The sequence below is a fragment of the Zerene cesonia genome, chromosome 11 (assembly GCF_012273895.1).
Source record: "Zerene cesonia ecotype Mississippi chromosome 11, Zerene_cesonia_1.1, whole genome shotgun sequence".
Lineage (NCBI taxonomy): Eukaryota > Metazoa > Arthropoda > Insecta > Lepidoptera > Pieridae > Zerene > Zerene cesonia.
In genome coordinates this window covers 10,373,977-10,399,237 of record NC_052112.1, presented here as the reverse complement: position 1 = coordinate 10,399,237, position 25,261 = coordinate 10,373,977, and the positions used below count along the sequence as shown (strand labels likewise).

Here is a 25,261-nt window from a genome sequence, read left to right as displayed (position 1 = left end):
AAATAGAAAGATACGATCGAGATTAATTTCGTTTTAATTTTGAACCACAGCACGATCGTGCGCTGTCTTGGTTTTCGATAGCACCAAATCAGAGTTCAATAGAACGGAACTCGATTGAATTATATCTCGATATTGACCGGAGTAAGCCCTGGCCTTAAGAAATCATTCCATTCGAATATTTATTTACACTTTTCGATCGTGAATGTTTATTTTGTGAATAAATCAAATTTAGATTCTCGTACGGACTTAATGATTGGATATCGACTAGAGGAATTTATTAAGATCCATTCAGACATCTAGGAATTGTTTAATCAGAGAATTCCGCTTAGCGCATTACGTGAATTCCCGTACCCCCTTGTATATATGGGGCGAATGCATTGAGAAATTGTGTCACTTATCGATCTTTACAAACAAGTAGGTGATCAGCTATCTGTTTCCTGTCAGGCCGAGATATTGTTTTTGTGGTAGTCACTAGAAATCAAACCATGGTCCCCTCGTTTCCATGCTAACACATAAGCACCGTACCAAGGATTTTGAATGCTCTTGGAAAGTGAAGAAAGATCTAGTTACGATTTAATAAAGGTTGTTAGTAGTCAGCGCGAAATGAGCCATCTTCTATCAGACAGTCATACATTTATGTTCATACTCCATTGAGAATCTACGATACTTTCAGGTTTGGATCTTCGCATAGTATTTTCATTAATTTCTAAGTGTTATACAGACATAAAACATTATTTAATCCACATAATTTGTTCTAATAACCCATAAGATTCGAACATGCGTCTTTGCAAAATACGAAGGTTTCTCTCGACCGATTTTTTTCTATTCTTTCTGTTTTTCAAACATACTATCAGAGTTTTATTCCCATAGAGAATTAGAATGTCAATATTTTATAGAACATATTCTTGCGAAATGGATTTATGCCAAGTCGGAACGCAGAATGCATCTTTGCCAATTGGCAGTTGGAACACAGCCCCGAGGTAGTCGGTAAGTGAAAATCGATTTTTTAAATTTCAAACTATGAATTCTTCAGTATTTCACGGAATGGATTTTTTATTCGATGTCTCTTTCGAAGTTTGCGATCTTTATGTATATTCTTTGTACAATATTCACCGGTATCCAGTGGGAAATAAGATAAATACTCCGTCATTTACGTGGAAATACTTCAAATGAATGTTTTTCTCGTATTTAGTTTGTATGAGAAGCAGATGCTTTGATCATTCGGCCGATACAAACAAAATTGAATAGATAAGTAATGGCATTAATGTGTTATTTGCAAATGTGTAGATATATGATTTATGTATCACTAGCTGCACCCCGCGGTTTTACCTGCGTAAGACCGTATCCCGTAGGAATATCGGAATAAAAAGTTGCCTAAATGTTATTCCAGTTATTCAGCTATTTTCGTACCAAATTTCATTGCCATCGGTTCATTTGTTTTTGCGTGAAAAACCAACAAACACACACATATCCTTACAAACTGTCGCATTTATAATATGAGTAGGATAGTAGGATTTACTTATTATAAAAATAAGATGCATTAATGGCTTAAGATTGTGATTTCGTAGTTCTAAACATAAATCAAATTTGATCGATTAAAGCATAGAAAATGCAAAAGATTTAATTTTGGGTGTTAAAGATTTCATCTCTGAAACATCGCTTTGTTCTAGTTTAATTCTATAAAAAGCTCTTTACCGTAATATCTCTATGAGATAGTTGTAAATAAGAGATATTATTTATTTTATTACGAATTTTTATTAGAGTTATATTTGTAGAAATAACGACATCCGCTAATGAATGTTCTGGAAATCTTGAGGGGGGTATTATGTCCAACAGAGGCTGCGACTACACTACGACACATTACATTTATAATTGGTATCCTATCCTAAAGGATATTATTGTTTATTTTTCATATTTCATAGCATGCGCTCTTTATCAGATGAAACATCGACACTTGATATATTAGTTACTCCTTCATAACATTAATATCAAGTAAAGACTTTCCATCAACAATGAGTTAATTACCCAGCGTCCATCCAACCTCACCGACTAGCGCTCATTAGTTCACCATTGGCAAACGACGTAACTTTTCACTTATTAATAACATTTCCAACCAGCTTTCATTGAGCTCCAACTCGGAATATTACCCTAAATCGACTAGGTCTAGTTATCCGGCGAACTCTAATTACTCGGTATGAAATGAAGACGCTTGATCGTGTTCAACTTCAGCAAATTGGTGGGCTGCTCCGCTATCAGTGGCTTGATAACTTTGTTGCTCACGGAGTTGCGACTGGATAGGGTTACCAGATGGAAATATTCATGTAACGAATAGTTTGCGGTGGACTTCTTGATACATTTATCAAAATATTAGACTGGTCAGTGACCTTCACACAAGATGTCAATACAAAGGACGTAAAAAATTTGCTGCTATAATAACACAGTTAACTTTTTTAAAATTCGAAATCTTTTCGAAAATTGTAATCATTTCTCTGTTGTAAAAAAAATAAACGTTTCATCAATTTGCAAAATTTCCAATATTTAAATAGATGTGGAATCAAAGTTATGATTTATTTCAAATTCGTTTTAATTTTATCTAGTAAACATTATATTATTTGTTCCTTTAAGATGAACAGAACACAGTTGTCATTAGTGTTATTCTTTATCATAAAGAAATGTAATATAATAATTGTGCTTTTTAATTAATATATCATAGTTCCAACAGCGAAGTTTCTGGAAATTTCTCGCATCTGGTAACCGAGTCTGAACCAATTAATTGAAACTTTAAACGATGACGTACGTGAGCGCTTTGCAGAGGTTTTTCTGAGGATAATAATGACTGCTAGTTTGGCTTTTTAGTTTGGTTCATCAACTGTATTTTAGTATTTACTGAAACCAATTGTTGGAGGTGGTCGGGTCAGTGTGTTGCATATAAAACTATAAATAAAATATGACAAATAAAGCAATATAGAGAACATAATAGCAGATATTTAAAACCAACCATATGTTTTATTGAGAAACAAATCATTTTACAATTTTATTGCTATTATAGAACGATGTAAAGATTATTATAAGTATTGGTACATTCAAAATAAGTAAAACAAACAAATTTGAAACATTTGCTATTCGAATAGAAATTAGCCTTGTCTCTTCTTATTTAAAACTGCAATTGACACCAAGCTTTCAGGCTCAATGGCTGCGAAATCCGAATAATAACTTAATGCAAAATTGTTTAACCAATACAATAAAAAGGCGTAATTTGATTTTTGTTTATTTGTGGATCACTTCAAATGAAATTAAACAATTTTGAAACATTTTCTCAGCTAGAAGTTGCTACACTACGCACTATTTCTAATTATTATCTAGACTAATTCGTAAGACAATTAATTCTACACTAAGATGCCTATATAGAAAACTTGTAAAAAATAGAAAATTTTAAATAGTAATAAACACAATAAACACAAATAAAATTAACAGTAAGAGAGAACAGTTTACAAATTTGCAATTACTGTAATTCTACACCATTTACATTTGAATTAAATGTTGCATTTAAATGCAATTGAATACTAAAGAGAATTAAAGTCGTATTAAAAAAGTGTTAAAGACTTGTTGAAAGGTTGTTAGGAAGCTATTTATGCAGTAATCTTAATTCTTAAAGGTTTAATTTTGTAATCGGGGTAGTAGTTTATAATTTGAACTGTAAATCCACCATTCTGTTATAATTATAATGATTAATGAAAATGCTAGCTTTTGTATGATGTTTATAACGAAACAATTAGTATGATTAATTGTTTCATGTTTATAAATAAGCAAGGTATGCCCGCGACTCTTTCCGCGTGTAATTATAAAAGTAGACCAAGTTACTCTATATTAAATCAGCCATCTGTTTGTGAGTGCCGTCAGAGTCGGTCCCTTTGTTTCAGAGATTTTTCGAAACAGATGGACTGACAAACAGATAGGCTGACATATTTTTATTATAACAACTTGCTTGCAACTGATTTCGACCGAGCGGAATGAATATTATTTTACAGGGTTGTTTTTTTTTTAATCTTATAATAAACTAAGCCAAAGTTTAGGGGGCATAATGACAGTCATAAATCGGATCGATTACTGTTGAGTAGCTAAGATTGTATTTATCAACCCTGGCGACGAATAATTCTTGTCTACAATAAAGTTCATAGACGTTTCTGGGGAGGGAAGTATCACTCCAAATTTTAAAGTGGGACCAAATAACAATAATTTCCTACCAAACAAAAAAATCTCTTCAATCGGTTGAAAACACACGGAGATATTAAGAAGGACAACCAAAACATACAGTCCAAGTAAGAACCTTCCAAGGTTTTAGGAAATTCAGTTAAAAAAGTCATAACACGATCAAAGTCACAGGCATCACCTACCACACAAACATTCCAGTTCCCTCATTAATAAATCTGCAACATACAACTTAATTGAAATTTCTAAATAAGCTCACGAAGAAAGTTTATTTTCATTTGAAAATGAGAATAATATATTCTTATGTGAAAATAAGTTGAAATGAAAGGACGTCAAATGAATGCGCATTTTATTGTAGCGTTATTTCAAATATAGCATAATAAAGCTGTATTTAACGATTATAATGCTTGGAGAAATGAAATGGAGATATTGGCGTTATAATGAGAGCGAGTGGAACAACTGCTTATTATTTCATACTTGAAAATATTTTGCTTAAAATGGTCGTATTTTTTGATTAACGAAAATTGTATTAGTACGTTTTGTGTATTAATTAAGTTTATTTAACTAATCTATCTATAAAATCCAAGGTGTATGACTTTTGATCTATCAACGCACAGTCTAAACTACTGGACCGATTGGTATAAAATTTAATTGTGATGTAAGCATACGTTAAGAAAGGATTTCAGGTGCATAAGACATATGATGGAATTTGTAAAAAGAAAATTTATTTCGACCACGCAGGCGAAGATGCAGTCAACAGCTAGTATGTGTAAGAATCATTGCTTTTTAAAACCTACTTATAGTTTTGGTTAATTCACTAACAGACTTATTTTCAAATAAGATTATCCTATCACTTACACTTTTAAATTTGGATTGAACAAAAACAAATGTATGGCAATTTCCCGAATCAATTATTTTCTTTTGTTTCATTCAGCAATTACGCCTGTTATTTTTTAAACTAACAGGCACCTCCGTTTTATTCATTAATATTGATCAAACGCAATATAATAGAACTTCTTATATTGAAATTTAAAAAAGTAATGGTAAAATGAACAATATTTTCACGGTACAAATTTGACCAAAATAATATAATGAAAAATAAATAAATAAAAAATAATTTTTTAGCCTTCACAATCATTAAACTACTGAGTAGTATTAGCGTTGTGAAAGACTAGTGTCTAAAATAGGTCGTAAAAAGAGCTGTAGTACAGATCACTAGCCCCCTCGCGGATAGCACTACTAGTAGGAAAGGTAATGATACAAATAAGAAAAATATCTTATAAAAGAACGCAGATAGCTCGTAAAGGAACTGTGTCGGTTGGTATACGAATAGAGTAATTGCTTCTTCTATGTTCATCATCATCATCATCATCATCAGCCCATATATGTTCCCACTGCTGGGACACAGGCCTCCTATGAGGGTTCAGGCCATAATCCACCACGCTGGCCAAGTGCGGGTTGGCAGATGTCACATGTCGTCGAACTTTTAATTCTTGGACATGCCGGTTTCCTCACGATGTTTTCCTTTACCGTTTAAGCAGTGGTGATGTTATCCACATGCGCAGATAAATTGAAAAATCAATTTATTTCCTGCACGCCCCCGCCCGGTCTCGAACCCCGACTTATCGATTTTGAAGTCCGAGGTTCTCACCACTGAGCCACCACTGCAATTAATCTATCTTCGTATCAAAGAAATTCTAAAGAGAAATTGGACAAGAGAATCCTTAAATAATACAGGTATATTTACCGCAGTGTGGAAAAAATAAGTCGCGTGAAAAGATACTATTGCAGTTACAGATTTAATTTGTTACAAGTAAAGTCACACGGTTTTACTCACGTCGCATGTATAGACAAAAGTTTTCAATTAATGGACTATTCAACACAAAAATATTTTTTCAATTTAAATCTGCAATTCCTGAGATTAGCGTGTTATAATAAATAAACTCTTTCAGCGTTTTATTATAAGTATAGATTTATTTATCTACGTATTTATCGGAAAAGGGTCAGTTTTTAATAAGGCCGTGTTAAGAATTTTGAATTTCCCACGCTTATGATATCAAATAATAATGTTTTTGGAGTCCCAATAAATTACAATACAATGTAACATTGAAGCACAAGTAAAATAATTATTTTAGGCATTAAAAAACAGCAGAGCAGCCGAAAAAGGACTTAAACATATAAGAAAATATATACATTTTCCAATAATTAGCTGATACTACAAATGTGCTATCTCACCTGTGGATAGTCCCCATTCTTCGTTTGATAGTCAAACACGTACAGGTAGGAGTTTCTTCGCAATGCAGAATGTGTGTCAGCCGTCAGCACTATGGGAGCCACGACTTGAGCGTCGCTCAATGCTTCTAGCGTCTCGTCTCTGTTTAAAATTGTTAAAATTAATTAAAAACGTAAATGCATAAGATCTAATAATTGTAGACATACTAATCATTCAAGATTATATGAACAGGGAGAGGCAGTATTGAATAACTTTAGGATGTTGAATTATTTTATATTTTCTCTAATATTTTGTCGAAATAAAAAAAATGTATTTATAATACATGTTGTGATTAATCGAATTGTTTAATACAGTCAAAATGATGCATAATTAGTGACGATATTACATTTCAAAAATAAGGGGAACGTTAGTTAACTGGTCGAGTATACATATATTAGGAAATAACTGATATCTGATGGAAATCATAAACTAATAAATACGTCATATCTTATACCGTTGAAGCCACCTATAATAATATACCTTTATTAAAATTAACATTACAAGGACAACAAAGATCCGTTACAAAATCAAAAGTTATAAAACATTATTTAGATATTATCGTAGAAGCCTGGCATAGAAACCCAAAATACCTCTAGTAACACTAGTTTATGTCTTTATGATCGTGTTACTAGATGTAAAAAAGTATTTCTAAATCTAGATCTAGATGTCCTATGTCTAGACACGAATAATACACCACGAAATCTGTCCATTACAACGCGAAGGAAGAAAAAACTACTTTCGCATCACAATGTTAGAAAAGCTATGAATATAAAATAACTCCACCTTATATTAACTGGATGCTGTACCGGTTTCTCCCAGTCTGTATACTCATTGATAATGGTTGCGAGGATTTCTGACAGGTGATAGCTGTAGGTATTCCTCACGAATGCTTTCAGGATTTTCGACCGTCTATCCGCTTCTATACCGAAGAGAATATCGTCTCCGCTGAATGCGAAGTATGCTTCAGCCTTCGTTACTCCGAGCATCAGGTCATATCTATTGGCAAATTATAAAATTTTTGAGTATTCGAATTTAACTTCAACTGCACATTATGGAAAGTGTATTCGATAAAGTGAAGCCAGTTTAGCTCACCATGCTTTGTTTTCTATGTTATATTTATATTTAATTTTATCTTGGGTTTCCTATAATTACCTACGATTTTAGAGTCAGTTAACATAAAAGGGTTGAAATATGTTATGCCAAATTTCAAATCCAATATGGAGACCAACACAAAATGGGGTCGGGTTTTTTCTATGTATAAAAATAAACAATGACCCGATTAAATTTACATGTATAATTTTTATGTCATAATCGGCAATGGAGGTGGTGGATCACCTGATGGTAAGCGCAACACCCAAATACATTAATAGATAAAAGTGTAAATTTATATAAATTAAATGTTTTTGAAAATATACATTCCCACAGTTTCCCCTACATCTCTCGGTGTCATGGTGAAGAAGAGATGTACAATAAGACAATGAAATACATAAATAATAGCCATTTATTTGTTTATCAATAAACATGAATACACGTATACACGTTTTTTTTATTATATAACAATACAAAACATTTATTTTTACGTAATATCATTACTAGGAATTCAAAAACCTCCCTCTCTGAGGACAACATTAAAAGCATGTAATCAATATTCAAAATATTCTAAAATGAGCCAACGAACTTAGTTTAATTATTGCCTAACGATAAGCAATAAGCATTTCCACATTAAATTGGGGCTTTCCAAACACACAATGTTGAGTTATCTTTCGGAAAGGCTCTAGGGTCTTAGACGTTGAAAAGAAATCTCAATCTTTCCATTGCCCAGTTTCTTATTCGAGAGTTTTAAAAAGTTTTCTTTCAAGAAGCAGTCGTCTGAAATCAATTAAAATAGCCGAATGCCTATGCAATTTATCTGCTCTAATTGAAGTTTAAATTGTAGTTGTAATACAGAAATGTACCTACAATTATATTAGGAAATCAGAATGCATTTAATACAAAATCATTAAGTTTTTAGCATTTAGCCATTATCGTAATGTTTAGTAAGATTTAGACCGTAATTCAATCCATAATTGATTATTAAATGATTAAGAAGTAAATAAAATAAACGGTTAATTTCATAAATTTTATAATTCAAACGCACTCAATAAAAAAGTATCTTAGTAATTAACTCAGCTGAGAAGTGAGAAGGTCAACGAGAGTAAAATAAATATATCCGTATTCTGCATTGATGTGCCCTTCGAGCGATTCGTTTTATACACTTTTTAATAAACTTCATTTACTTTCATATAACAAATATGAAAGTAAATTTACAAGTTAATTAACGCTCGAATTGATGCCCTAAATGCTCTGCCCTATTCATAAATTTAATCCATTAAAGCCAACTGACTTCTACAGCCCATAAGACAACGATCGCATGAAACATTTTATTACACTTCGAGATACAGTAACGAAATTATTCCTAATCACTTCTTAAGTGTATAAGGCAGGCAAACGCTCAATCAAAACTTGTTTTTCACGTGAAAAAGTCTTTATTAATAGTCATTTTTCGCACCACCGATTCAGAGTATCGTTTCTAACAAGAATCATTGTTATTCATCCAATGTTATTCTAATGTATTTGTCTTACTTGGTGAGTTGATTGACAGCGCTCTCACGCATCAGAACAGCATTGATGATGTTGACTGCGGTTGCTGGCTTGCCATTTAAGGCACGAGTTAGCTGCCAGTCGTATCCTGACTCAGGATTCGCCATCATGTCTCCTGTATCTGTGGAATAGGATATTGTTAACTCTGATACCAATTATGTTATATTTGAAATTACTGTGATAGTTTCAAATTTTTTAAATTTGGATAAAATCGAATTCGCGCTTTCAGTGACCACTGAATGTTATTATGTTATAATTGATATCAAAGTCAATCTCAAAATCTTTATTAACGTTAACTGATAAGCATTTTTGCATAGTCACTTTTTCAGCCGTTGATTTAGAATATTTTCTACCTTTTTCTACCAAGAAGATTTTCTCAATTTATTTAATTCGTATTTACATAACGATTACATAATTTAAATAACAACTGTTACAAACAGTTGATGGAAAAGTATATTAATCATATATCTATGATCTTCATGAGGAAATGCATAATTAACAATTAAAAAAATGCATAAATGTTCGTTTATACATACATAGGAGATTTAAGAAAACGAAAAATAACAGAATTTCCAGTATAAGATTTCGGTCTCGAAGGGTTACCAGTTTTATTACAAATAAAATATCTGCGAGGCAGTAAAGTGAACCTCAACTCCGCAACCTATAGAGTATTCCCAATACTAGTTAAATCTAGTTTATCCTTCCGAATTAAATCGCAGTCTTCGGACCACTATACAAAATTCGTGGTCTAATTAGAAAAGGAAATTTATTTATAACGCTAGAATGAACTCGAACACGATTATTTAATTAAAAATTCCATCAGGAAATTTAAGCTACTTTCAACTTTGCTGTGTAGTAGGATAGTATGATTAAAATCAGTGAATTTATAATGTGCACGGATTTATAGTGGAGGAGAGAGGTAACATTATTATGGTTGGTTTTTTAATTTCCTTTTCGTTTAAACACTATCATAGTTTTAGTTTGTTTAATTGATCATTTAACAAAACCTACGTACTATATATATACGTACGTTTTGCTTTTGTGTTTGTAATGTACAATAATGACTTGTGTACTTGCTGAAAAGATTTCAAAAAATATAATATTACTAACAGAAAGTTACTTTCTTCACGAGTGATATATACATAAAATCACATCATAAGACGTCTGAAGCCACAACTATCCTATGATTATCGAAATGTAATTGACTTATAAAATCTATTAATCATGCCATATTTGCATTCACACTACACATGTGGCAGTGGAGCACGCTTCGGTACGAATTACGCCAGCTTGCACCGGGGAAGGTACCACACCCGTACAGAAGATCGGCGAGAAATAGCATAATAGTAGCATGCTACTGTCTTCCCTTCTACTCCTTCCCAGTTCTTTCCTTAATTCCCCTCGTCAAGTTAAAGTCCATACCCGAAGATGACATAAGAAATCAACCTAATAAAATAAGTCATACATTCAAGTCCTATCAAAAATCTACATTATATGAAAACCCGCGATAAAACGCAAATGATTTCGTCTCGTTCAACAATCGATGGTCACTTTAATTAAACAACAATAGAAACCGCAGTGCTTAATGATCGGAAATGCGGTCAACAAATTATGTTTAGCGAGTTGTTGTTTATTAGTACTGGCCGGGTGATAAACGCACTAGATATTTCTTTATAACTGCCAATACATTGATAAACTGTATATCAAAGTAAAATGACATAAACGTTATGGCTTACAATGATTTTATTAAGTCTCCATCTGCCTGGAAGAAGTCACTTTTGAACCACAAGGCCCATTCTAGTGTTTCTTTAACTCACACTTATTGATTAGGAATCACTTCATAGGATAAACCAAAGTCAGTTTTCGCTGTATGTGTGCCTGTATGCTTAGGTCTTATTTATTTATTTGTTCAAAATTAGAGATTCTTAAATATAAACAGTACATAACAAATGCAAAAAAAGTAATAAGTAATTAAAGGTTAACACAACATGCACAAATTAAACAGAGTAATTTCTAAAAAGTAGAATATAGATTTATTATTATTGCTGAACAAATAATATCTTTAAAATTACGCAATAGGTTTCAATGTTTTTTTTAATAGATTGATTAATTCAAGAGGTTTTATGTTTAATAACATATAATTAAAGGGGGGAAGGGAATGTTGTAGGTCCGAATATATCGCGTGTGAAACCACGAGTAACAGCTAGTTTAGCATAAAAAACAAATTATAATTCATATATTCGAGTCCAATATTACTTTAGTTAATAGACATTTAATTTCTAATATGGAATTAGAAAAAATTGTTCAAAAAATAATTTCATTAAACTGAAAGCTGCCGGTAATTCACTGTTAGCAATTAAAGTAAAAATACTAAATTAATGAATCATTCGACCGTTAATGAAAAAAAATATCATACCCAACTAAAAAGTAACTAAATATTAATCTAGACTGAAATCTTTGTGTCGCAAATTTCTTCAAAAGACTGCATTAACCATTGTCACAGAAAACCATTGTCAAACAAACTAAGAATATTTTATTCGTAGTTAATAAACATCAAATCCAGTCCCCCTATGGTCACAAATTTTTACCTTGATAGCATATGCGAGAGTCGCACATTCTACTTAATACGATTAAGTACAACTAGCTGTACGCCCTGGCTTCGCCCGTGGTACATATTATATAGCGTATGTCACGCAGTGAAGTTTCAGCTCTCTACTGGTGAAAGAATGTTTTAAATCAGTCCAATGGTTTTTGCGTGAAAACGTTACAAACACACAAAAATATAGTTTCCTCTTTATAATATTAGTTATAAATAATTAATGATTGATGTCATTTTAATATGATTCAATTAATTACAAAGTTAACTGAATGCGTGATTAATTTTACTCAATAAATTATAATTAACCGCTATCGCATACACGTCATAATATGGTAGCTATATAAAATGCAATGTGCGTTTTTTATAAATTCATATTATACGTTCACGTGGACTATAAAATTTTGTATTTGGTGTGTTTTCGAAGAGGCAGTGTGATATGTTTTTACAACTTTAGAAGCTATTCTGGTGAAGCATTTATTGAATAAAAAAACATACATAAAAGCCTTAGTTTAATTTTTATTACCTATCCAATGATATCTCATTGAATAAAATATTCACAAATCTTTACCCCTCGGTAAGATGTACGGATAGCCACCTTAGAAAGCATTTTAATTATGCCCATAAACTAAACTTATATTCATCTATTACCATACAAATTTTGCCAAAATCTGTCCTGTAGTTTAACGTGATTGACGAACATACATACAGGCAAACAGAAAAAAATACCATTATTTTGTATTTTGGGCCAAATAATATTAAATAGTTTGGTTACAGTTTTATTATACGACAAAGATAATATAATGTTTCAAATGAAATACAAATCCTCATAGAAGGCCCGTGTACCAGCAGTGGGAACATATATGGACTGATGATGATGAAACGAAATACAAGCCATTTTTTTCGGTCACCTATTTCTATGTCCTATTCAATAAGTTAGTCCGCGAACTATTACTCAAATGTAAGCTAGTTAATATTATAATCGAAATACTCATACATAATTGGAATCCACGTCACATGATCTGACGTTCTCAAACATTTATATTCAAATAAATAAACAACATATTAGATGAAAACAAACATGTAATAAGCAACCATAATCAACGACAAAGAAGCAAAAGTTACATACATTTGAACAAGTAATTGCCTTTGATATTCTGAAAAACAACAAAATTAGGAATCAAAGGGATTCGACAGGATCGGCTAAAACAAGACACGGGATGAGAAAACTTTGAGGCAATTTAATAACGGCGAACGCGGGTAGTCAAGTAAGGAATTTTGTGGACAATCCGTAAATCTACAACTATCAACTTCAGGCTTGGCATCGGAGCGCGAAATGAAAGCAGATTGTGGAATAGTTATTTACCGAAATGTTAGTCTGCCGCGTAATGTTACAACTGACAGCTCTTTAATACAGCTGGCTTTTTCATTGTCTTTTGTTCCGTGGTGTAAAGTTCTAAGAACTGGGAAAGGATATTGATGTTCAGCTAAGATTTTGTACAGCTGTGTTCTAGTAATTTAAAGACTTGCAAATTTTAGGCATATTAAAATACGAAAATAAAATAACGATAAATCATTTTATTATATTTTTTGAAGTGAAACTTCTTTAGAATCGTTGTGATTTCAAATCGGATGCAACGGAAAAACGACAGGTAAGAGACACAAATACAAAAATGTGTAGAATGAAGCTGGCAAAGAATGAGACAGAACTATACATACTATTTTATATATATTCATCTCATTCTTTTGTCGATTGAAGTTTCACTTCTATCGTGTGTGAATCGCACACACACCTTTTTTTTGTCTATTTATCTTCTTCTTTTAAAGCGTGATTTTTAAATGAGTCTTAATATATCTTATATATCATAGATATAATGTTTTTCTTTCAAATAATATACTACTAAAGATAGAAGAGTTTTCCATTGATTGAAAATCGAACTGACCAACCCAAGACTTATAAGTAATTGATGAACTGACTGCAACGTCATCTATACCTTTGAATGTAAACTATTTCTTAGAAGCTATCAAATTCGTGCCAACGTTTCAACTTGCAATATCTAAGTTTCATATTAAATCCAACGCTATCTATAAATGTAATTGAATCGCTGCTAACTTGTAAACTTTCCGATCAATACCAACTTTATCGGTAGTCTTGACGAGTTGAATTCCCTCACAACTCCAGCATCGTGTCGGCAAAATACTTTTATGTACTAGCAATTTGTCTCAATCGTTTGACAAGTTTTATTCCCAACGTAAGGTCTTCATTTGGGACAATAGCTTCTGCCGTAAAAAAGGTATTTTGATTGGCACTTTCGGTGATTGCATTAAACTGTGCAGTTTTTTCTATGGATTTTTATGACAACTCTTTATTGTTTGTTTTAGTGTTCATAAAGAGGGAAATGTTTTATATCATAAACTTAAATGTTTCTTATGTTTGGATGTAATTTTATTACATCAAGCAGTACCTGCTACAATGTCATTATAATACGAAATTATTTTATTATGTTTGTTTGCTTAACGACAGCACGTTTCTTAATACATTTTTAGGCAGACAGAATCAAGGTGGCAGGTGGACAAAAACAGCTTTTTACAATATACATGTAATTGATATTATTTTATTTACGGTATGTTTTAATTTATTTTTAAGTAATGTATATCAGGCGCTTGACCATGAAAAGCAAAGATAAAAACAAGGAGTATTTAGTGATACCAAACATCAATTTATGTATTAAACTTTTAACGTAAATGTATGTATATCTACATTTTACTATGGAGAATTCAACTCTCAATTTCATACCTAGCATGTCATAAATCACTATCCAAGTCTGCAGTTTCTTAAAAGACAATCCAGCGTAATCCTCACGAAGTTCTGAAACTTACTCGAATTATCTTCGCGCTTTATACTCCCGTCACGTGTTGTCCATCCTACACTTGTGAATTTCACAAACTTCTGCCCTCTGATATCCTAAGACGTTGTTCCTTGATACTTTTACTGATATTACTTTTTGCGACTACAATGTACACTACATGCTGTGTCGAATTTGTTATTTCATCGTCGTCTTTATGTGTTTGCTAAAACGTGAGATAATTGAATTTTTCTATGCAAGACAAGTTCAGTTTGATATCAATTTTGGCAAATGTTATCGTGGGAATCTCTTCGGAAAAAATAAAAGTTGAACAGTTTTGTAGTAACGAAAGATAGACTTGAATTAGAACACATAAAAGTGATGATGTTCCTTAGCGCTTGAATAAAAAGAAAACTCCCATCAGCGTCGATGTATTGGATTTGTAACGCAGATGGCGTGGGGAGATGCAGCGACCCAATCACGAGCGTTGCACTTTTCATTACGTCGTGATGAAATAGTCAATTGGATTTCTCTGGCGCGTATTACTGTGTGAAAATGAGCTATACTCCTGTACAAGATTATGGTACAAGATTATTTTACTTGTAACTAATATGTGAAATTTGGATACGCCAAATATAGTGAAATGGTTGAACTTTTTCTTATGTTTTTAACTTAAACAAGTAAAGAAAACACTGATTCCATTAGCGGCCATCTAAGATTTGAAATTTGTCATATTGTATAATATTTTACTAGTCAGGTCTATCTTGTATTTGATACTCTTAAAAGAGGGAGTTGTCAAACACAGTCAAACAAAATCAAAATCGGTTCATCCGTTCTTGCAATTTGTATTATTATCCACTTGCTTTCTTTTGTAAATTTAAAAGCATTTCTACTCAACTAATAATATTTCAAAATGTTTTAGAATTGTTAAAAGAAATAAAAGAAAAAGTATAGGAATATCTACTTTCTTATTCCTAATTATTTCATTCCTTTCTTTAGAAGATTTTTCAACTAAAACCTTTCTCTCATAATGTCGAACATCCTTGGTTTTTACGAGTTTGTCAGCAGGTTTCGAAATTTTACGATTATTTGGAAATATCATCGGGCAAAATCTTAGGTTTTTTTCTTATTAAAAAGTTTTTTAAATCGAAATCGATTACATAAAAATGTTTAAACGTTGTGACTGTCTTTTTTTTAAATGTATATTTTTCACATTATAACTTGATTTCAGTAAAACAAAATAAATTTCTCTACAAAATTCAAACACAGGATATCTAATAAAATGTTGACTAACTGTATTAAGTGTGTAAAAATATTTATGAAACATTTTAAATTAATATAAGATACCTGTGTTTAACGAAACGATGTTCTTAGAACTTTACCGGTATACTTCTAATTTCTAAGGATACCTTTTTAACTGATTTGCAATAAGAAGTTCTATATTCGTCTATAGGGATTTTGTACATGTAGACCACATCCTACTTCCTACTAATATCATAAATGTGAAAGTTTGTAAGGATGTGTGTGTGTTTGTTTCTCTTTCACTCAAAAACTACTGAACTAATAATTTGGTACATAGACAGCTGGACAATTGGAATAACATATAGGCAACTTTTAATCCCGATATTCCAACGGAATACGGACTTAGGCGGGTGAAACCGTGGGGCGCAGCTAGTTCTCCATAATTGTTAACCTATTTAAGAAATTATCTAGTTCAAAAGTGTTTGGAGTTCCTATCATTATCATCAAGTCTAATGGCAGCAAATAATAGATACCTATACTCTACTACCTCCTTACTACATAGTATCAAACGTTGGCACCGACTTAAATTAGATGATTGGGTAACGCTTATGTTATTATTATGTTGTTAATATTATGTTAATTTATTTTTCGCTTTGAGTGATTTTTGAGTCGATTTAAATTTTGTGTTAAATTAAAATAACTCAAAAATCCATTACTATTAATTCCATAAATAATGATGTAAATGATATTATTTATAATATTAAATTTATATCAAACGCTTCTGACTGGCACTCCAACAAGGGGCTACTGAAAATCAGCGCTGCGCATTGCGCGTAGCACATACTGAGTAGTTACCCTTTTTAGCACCACACCGATTAGTCATAAGTTCACTTTTTTAGTTTAATTTAACATTATGTGGTGGTGTTAAATAAACATTCTTTCTTTCTTTCTTATTTCTTTCTAAACATTAATTATTTACCTATAACAACGCCATCAACACTGGGACCGAACGCGTAAGAGAAGTCAGGTGCCTTAACTGGTGCTGACAGCAAAGTTTCGAGTGGACGCTCTCGGAGACATCGTAGCAACGCGGGCGGAGTTAAATCTGAAACAAGTAAAATTGTTAATGTTATTCATAAAGATGCTTTAATACGTGAAGCTGTAATAAAATTTAATTTTTTGATATCACTACATTGTTTAAAACAAAATCGCTTTTCCTTGGCTGTCTGTTTGCTTAGATCTTCAAAAACTACGTAACAGATTTGATGATTTTCTTTAAAAGATAGAGTACTTCAGAAGAAGGTTTATATGTATCATGTATATTGCACAAGTGCGAAGCCGGGGCGGGTCGTTAATAAGTAGTAAATTTTTTATAAGTAGTAAACAAACATTGAGGTTATTTTATGAGAAGAAAAAAAAAGTTTTTCTAAACCTACGCAAAGTAATATTTTCTTAATATATAACTAAAACTTGTAGAGTTAAACAAACTAAAAATTATTACGCTTAATTAAGAAGACCTAAATTCAATTTCATTATTTCAACTAATTTGTTCTATTACTTGTATTTCTAACAATAAGGATTATTAAGTACCTGGCGAACAATTAGCATGAGTAGCCACTATTGCTGCGTATTTATTTGGATCAGCTACTAACGACCAGGGACTTAGACCTGACCCAGACATAAGGATTGCTCTGTGGAAGAGTAGACCTGAAACAAAAAATATGATATTTGAATCAAAGTACATCTTATAACATTCTTTGTTGTACAGACGGCCACCAGCTCCTTTGCCGACTATAACAACAAAAAAAAAAATTGTTTTCTTGCTTTCATTTCCTCCCTGAATTTACATGAACCACCTTCAATTTAAAATGAAGAACTAACATGTTTGAGTTGTTGAACCATTTAGATTATTATTGAATGGGATGGAATAACCATGGATGGAATAACCAACCGATTGCAGTACCCGATGATAACTTTGAGTTAAATATGTAATGTATACCCATATAATTTTTCCAATCAGTAAATACTTCCACGATTATCTTATCATGTATATTTAGTTTCCTCAATGTTAGATCTTAAAATGTGTAAGATTTTGATAATTTTCTTCATATTCTAGACCTAAATTCCATATTCACATTTGCTGGGGTTAAAAGTACAAGAGTGCCTTTCAGAGCGGATTTCCTTTACCCGCTTAAAGGCGTCGTGCCTTGAATTTTTGTTGCAAAATCTGAAGTAAAGTTTCAATACTTGTCGAGAAATCTTTTAAAATTCTCTCTTACTGAATATTGTGAGTGTCTCAAAAGTGTTCTTTTGTTTGAGATGCATGTGGATAAAGTAGGCCAATGATCTATGTTCCATAGATTATATCTAATACTGTTCGGAAAAGGTCTGTGTTCTTGGTTTTGAAGGTGTGGTGTGTATACTTGTGTAATTTCTATAAAATTATTTCTTGTATTTCAAGGGGCTAATTATTAGAATAAATATTTTTATAAACCAGTATGTGCATCTGTTACCGAGGAAAAATTTACCAAAATACTTAAATTATCCTACTAATATTATAAATGTGAAAGTTTGTAAGGATGTGTGTGTGTTTGTTGCTCTTTCACGCAAAAACTACTGAACCGTTTGCAGTGTGATATTTGGTACGTAGACAGCTGGACAACTGGAATAACATATAGGCAAATTTTTATCCCGATATTCCTACGGGCTACGGACTTACGCGGGTGAAACCGCGGGGCGCAGCTAGTTATCAATAATTTTGTTTGGCGGTCACTATTAATAGTAACTTGCATTAAACTAATATCTTGTACTTACGTCGAAATTATTCAAAAAACAGATAATGTAATTAAACACAATATTCCATTACAGCGATTCACGCGTCGCTGGAAATATTTTACATTAAATAATTAAAAAATTTGCAATCTGGCCACGCAAATTGGATAACTCAGTTTTGTTATACTTGAATGAGCATTTGCCTGTTGCGGTTTAACCGCTCGGGGGTAAATAATCATATATTTATCTAATTTCATATGTACAAATCATTTATTTGACTATTCATTCAATAAAAACTAAATTTTCTTCCGCGCAGTCAAAAAAAGGTCTATATATCATTCCCGAGGTTTTCCCCTCATAGTTTCCGTTCCTGTGGGATTTCCGGAATAAAAACAATCCTATGTCCTTTCTCGGATCTCAAACTATATTTGTGCTAAATTTCATCTACATCCGATCAGTAGTTTTAGCGTGAAGAAGAGAGACATACCGAGTTACTTTTACATTTATAATAATAGTAGGGACTTCCGAGATAATAAAAACTGTTTTTCCCATTACAGATACGCCATAAAATTTAATATGCTAAGGTACGTAAATTCTCTTACATATTTACGATTGTTTTCTTCCCATAGAGTGATGATTAAGATATTGTTTTTTCCGTATTATAATGCAGATTAGTTCATAATACGTGAAGTGGAATGTGGTTGAGCGTCGATAGAATTAAAGCTAGTATTGTAACTATCCTATTTATTCAATTCCTATTTCTATTCCCGTTTCTATTTCTAGAGGATCCTAGTTCTATTCTTTAGGAATAATGACTAGGACGAGAACTTTCCTTGCATGACTGTCCGAGGTGATTTCATTTGTACATTTTTAATTTAGCGATGGCGCATGTCTTTTCCGGAGGTATGGAGATGATGCATTTTATATAAATTGTACTGATTACATATTTCTGCTTTTGTCCTTAGCCTTTATATCACCGATTATATCTCTTCTTTTCATCTTTTTAAGCTGACTTCCTTGATAGCAACATATTCGTTTCAATTATTTGTTCCCTATAACATACTATCCTACTTGCACTGCTTTTTTGTCTCTAAAATGCTACCATAAAGAGTATAAAAAGCTGGCTCGTTCATATCATACCTTATTCAAAGATTTATTTTCATATTGTCGATAAATTCATATCCGTCAATCGCGGGTGGGATTGGCAGCGTTGCAATGAGGTTCGTTTTATTCAGCAGTTCGATTTTAAATTCTGTATGCGTTACGTAAAATATGACTGACTATTTGGTGTCGAAATTCGGTTGCTGTAAAGCTATTCTAGATTTGAGTAGGGTTAAAAGGGTTGCCATAAGTTTCCCAAAGGACGTTATGTGTTCGTAGCGTCGTTGCTTCTGACCGTTTTGTCTGATTGCGTTGTCGTTTTTAAAATTGAGAGTTTTATTTTTTGTAATAGAAAAGCAGCAGCTATTTCCGCGTTAAAAGGCATTTTGCTATCTATTTTAATTTATATAAAACTAGCGGACACAAGAAATTGTTGTTCTGCCTTTGAAGGTAAGTATTATTAAAATTTTCACTTTTGTACCCAATTTTTCTAGTTTTTCGTTCTATGAGAATATAACAACATTTTAATGTTGTACAGAGAACGCCACCACGAGATATGCTCATATAAAATGTTCAATAGTCGACAAATCTTAAGCGGTTAGCACCCCTAACTATTTCTCAGCACTTCAAAACAAACAGAAGTATTTGCCAGCCAACCGTAAAACCACAACTCGACCCGAAGCAGGCGAGCACCCTTCACGGCATGCGGTCATCGGTTTGTGAGAGTGTTGTTTAGATCCACATTACGCTTCAACATTTAAAAGCAAAATAAAACATAACTAAAAAGTGACTAGTCATCGCACGGAAATAAATCTTTGGATATCAGTTACCTTCAAAAATATATAAACTAGCAATCCATTATTGAACACGTTTTGATGGAAGACGTTGGTAAATATCAACTATGACATGATGATTCAAAAACTTCAATAAGTTTATTGAATAAAAAAATTTTTGAGTTTAAGTTTGACGAAACTGACTGAGGAAACTAACATAAACATATATATTACTAGCTGTAACCCGCGACGTCACTCGCATGGTACCCGATTAAAAAGTAACTTGTGCTAATCCAGAATATAATCTATTTCTGTACCAATTTTCATACAGATAAGTTAAGTGGTATCGCGTAAAAGATTAACAAACATCCATACATCCATCCATACTTAGAAACATTCGCGTTTATTAAACAATAGGATTATTTTTTATAAAATAACGGAACAGTGCAAAAAACTGTCATCAAACCATAACACATTAAAATATAAAAATAATGGACAGAAATATTAGAAGAAATATTTCCTACAAAAAGGTGACCGACGTACCGGGGAAGAAGGTGCTATCTACTCCAGTCTGAAGATTCCAAAATGGAACCAAATGACAACAATTGCCTACCAAACACAAAAAAAATCACGTCAGTCGGTCGACCCACGGAGTTATAGAGCAATAAAACTAAAAAAAATACATCGGGGAATTGAGAACCAAGTAGGCTTTTGGGGACGTCGATTAATAAATCAAGAAAAATTATCATCACACTATCACACTAATGTTATATATGTGAAAATGTGTTTATTCTGATGTATATCCGTCAATCACGCTGAAACTACTTAACGGATTTTGATGAAATTTGGTATACTGACAGGGTATGAGCTGCCTTGGTGATAGGATACTTTTTATCCCAATTAAAAGCTCCCTAAGGATAAAACAGGAATCTTGATATCCGGGCGGAGCTGGGACGATGCAATAATAAATACACGTGTTTTCATTTAAAGTACTTTTACATTGAAACCAACATGCGGTGAGTTGGATAACCAATATAATGTCAGTGATTTTCAGTAAACGCCTTTCGACTTATTGACAGTATATGCGGTGAGGCTCATATTTCAAACATTAATTTATAAATATTAATATTGAATTAACTCATATTTTTGTCATATTCCATTATTAATGAACTAAGTTTAATACAGATAGACTGTTTTGTAACAGAGAGATATACATTTTTGTATTTGGTATAACTTATGAGGTTAGATAGTGATATAAGAACGCGAGCGAAGCAAGGGTATCAAAATATGTAATAATAGCAAGTATATATGGAATGATATACATGTATCAATAAATGAATAGAATATTTTTATAACACTAATGTTATAAAGAGGAAAAAATGTATTTTTATATGTTTGTAACGTTTTCACGCAAAAACGACTATACCTATTTCCAAAATTCTTTCACCATTAGAAAGCTGCAACTTCACTGAGTGACATAGGCTGTATATATACCACGGGCGAAGCTGGGCGAACAGCTAGTCTATTTAAAGAGGAAAACTGACGCAATAACTAACATATCAACGCTTAATCAAAGGTATACGCGAACAAAGTCGCGGGCAAAAAGCTAGTAGCCTTCTATAAGGAATTTAGAGGAGTATATTGTTTATAAGACTTATTTACATGAAGTTCAAGTTAGCTTTTAAGTTTATATAACTTAATTACTTGCTTGTTATTCGGATTTATTATAGTTCAATCGATAGGGTTTTGTTTGAGTTAAGTATTTGGGATATCGCCTCTGTTGTTAAGTAGTCGTATAAATTTTATACTTTCAATCTTAATTATAAAGAAATGGTAAATGCCTTGGTCTGCTAGAGCCACTCTGGAATTTCGTTAATACAATTTGTTAATAAATTATAAAAAGACAAACAACTGCCTTTAAATTGGTAGAACTAGATCAAAATTAAAATGCATAGAAATCATAAAAACAGGTGCTCCCAGAAAAAAGTTATGAGGTAACAAACAAATAAAAAATAGATTTTTGTGACTTCTCAGTGGGATGAAAAATAAAAGGTATAAGTGGGTGTAAAGACGTATTCACTATCAGTGAAAACACGCATATTTCTAAAGTCCACCTTATTAAGCATAAACAAACTACGTTATTCAATATGGTTCCTAATAGATCGTGTGTCATAATTCATGAACCTTTAGAAGCATTCCCGATACAATTGCAGTATAAAAGGAAATGTCCTGCAATTTCTGTTTTGTTCGATGCTTTCAAATTTACAATTCAGTTCGCAAATTAAGCTGAGATGAGATAGAATTATGCGATCTGCAGAAACGTTACCGTTGTTCAGTGAAAAATGCTTATGTTTTTAACGTTTTGTCTTCATTCTGTAGATTTATTGATATCACTATGTAGTTCAAAGGACAATACTAATTCTAATGAGTGTAAAACACTTTTATCATCTGTTTGTTTGCTATATTTATGATAATATAATCAAATAACTTAGAAAAGCAACATTCTTTATTCGATGTTGAAATAAAAGATTGTTTGCCAGGCTTCTCGTGGAATTATATAGATGTATATTTATTGGTTTTTTCCTAAACAAATAAAATTGGATTGCGGATAAATAAATTATTGTTTTTCTCGTTCCATCACCAAATGTTATTTCTAATACGAAAATTTCATTGAAAACAATTGTTATTTACTTTAGAATTTTATGTATTTATTAAATTACTTATCCCTCTTTACGATTATATTCGATCTCTAACTTTAGTGCTAGTAAATTTAGGACGTTATTACGCGCAGTTTTGATAGAGGAAATAAATATTTTGCTCCACAGTTTGCTTGCATTTGTAAATGTTTTATACATCTAAATAATGTTTTAAATTACAAATAATTTAAGGTCAGCAAGAAACTGATGACGTAACACATCATTGTTGATGCAATTGGTGACGTTACACGGTGATTGTGCCTACCACAAGTATACACGTTACATGTTTACTGGAGAATTGATACCACGGAAACGCATATAATAAACAATAACCAGCGTTACCCGTAATGAACCAAAACCACAATAATCTTGTATTGATGACTTTTATTAAAGAAACACAAATTTTTCTGGAACGTTCCTAAATTGAAAACAATCTTTGAATGTTAAACATACACGTGGATGGACTTGAAAAAAGCTCGGGATATAGATAAGAATAGACGTGAAAATTGCTTAAACTGGTAAATGAAATTTGGTGCCGATATAGTTAAAGATCCGGGAAAGGATACAGGATAGTTTTTATCCCGAAAATCCAATAGGACCAAGAGGGAAAACCCCGGGTCTGTCCATCTCCTCCTACAAGTTCTTGGGCAAAGCCGAGGGCGATAAGCTAGTTTGAACATAAACAATCCACTCGTAAACCCAAAGAGAATCGACAGAATCATCAAGATTTGCATATTAATGGACACAAAATAAAACCTACAAAAGGCGGCCAAGAACACGATAGTCAAAAATAATTGAATATTCATGTTTCGATTGCGTTGTTATGAAAATGAATGGCTGTAAAAACTGATAGCATTGGCTTGTTTCAAGCAAATCAAGCTATTCTGTATGACTGCAATAAACACTATCCAATAACATTTCTTTTTAAGAGAGGTGAGTTTCAATTTGGTTTAAATTACACTGTCGAAAATTAAAATATAAATCAATTTTATAAATCGTTCTATTTGTTTCATACAACATATAAACATAAAACATTATAATTGAGTACTGAAAGGCACATTTGGTGTAACGGAAAGTAAATAACTGAGATAAAATATTCTGACTTATAGTTAACAATAGTGAAATGTCTCTATGAAAGTTATACTTGTTTAATAACGTATTAAAAACATAACATTCATACATAAAGAATAATATGTGTGATGACGGATGTTGAAAAATAACGTTTCTCGGGTACAACTATCATTATTAAATTAGCACATAATGAGCCGCGAAACGGATAAGAAATTAGAAAGGAAATATTTCTTGATTTCTATTAGAATATCTGTCCGCTTTTCTCCCATTATTTACTCACGACTCTCGCAATGAACGCTCTACAATGCGCGATCGCGAGCTTAGTACAAGATCGAACCTGTGCATAGCCAGCAATGTATAGTGATCAATCTGTTTGTAACTGTGTCGTTTATGAAATTCTCAGATGGACATATGCCTTTTAAAAATATACGCAGCTGCATCCTCTTTCTAACCTTTGATCTTTTCTATCTTCATAACCAACAAAAACTCCCTAAAAATCCCAAACCATATACACCAACTATATTCCGCTATATTCCGTATATTTGTTCATCGAACGATATATAACTCAAAGTTAAGAGGGCTCGCTTAAACGTTATACCAAAACAAACATTTCGAGTCACGTTAATAAGCTAAAGGATAACTGTGGGAGGATCATATTTACAAACACTAACAAGTCACTGTTTACTTAGGTTTGTGTGTGTGTAAATATCTCGGAGTGCACGATCAATATCCCTTGCTATTAGTATATATGTGTCCGCCTGTCTGTCCAGATACATCGAATTTTAATGCTACCAGTGTTTATTCACACAAAAAGCATCTAATTAGCAACTAAACACATAACCCAGGTATTTCTTTTTTTTTATGGCAGAGCAAGCAGATGGGCTACCTCGCAAATAAACACTTGAAACTCTGCTGGTGATATACATAACAAACGTCCATACATACAAATTTATGCGTTTCTAATATTAGTAGTAAGAACATACAGTCACGTAGGAGAATAAAAACTATACCTATTGTATATACTATAAACTCACATTCAATAA

The 25,261-nt window shown here is 32.2% G+C and overlaps 1 protein-coding gene across 2 annotated transcripts in view; it reads right to left on the bottom strand.

Moving 5' to 3' along the window:
• LOC119830115 (neuroligin-4, Y-linked-like) overlaps window positions 1-25,261 on the bottom strand; it is an 88,094-nt gene that overhangs the window by 6,366 nt on the left and 56,467 nt on the right. For both annotated transcript variants that reach the window (XM_038352976.1, XM_038352977.1), the window contains exons 5-9: window positions 17,396-17,512; window positions 16,785-16,910; window positions 9,104-9,242; window positions 7,265-7,477; window positions 6,445-6,583 (exon numbers count right to left, since the gene is read on the bottom strand). In XM_038352976.1, the coding sequence (XP_038208904.1) occupies window positions 6,445-6,583; window positions 7,265-7,477; window positions 9,104-9,242; window positions 16,785-16,910; window positions 17,396-17,512 (734 nt within the window). The remainder of the gene's footprint in view (window positions 1-6,444; window positions 6,584-7,264; window positions 7,478-9,103; window positions 9,243-16,784; window positions 16,911-17,395; window positions 17,513-25,261) is intronic.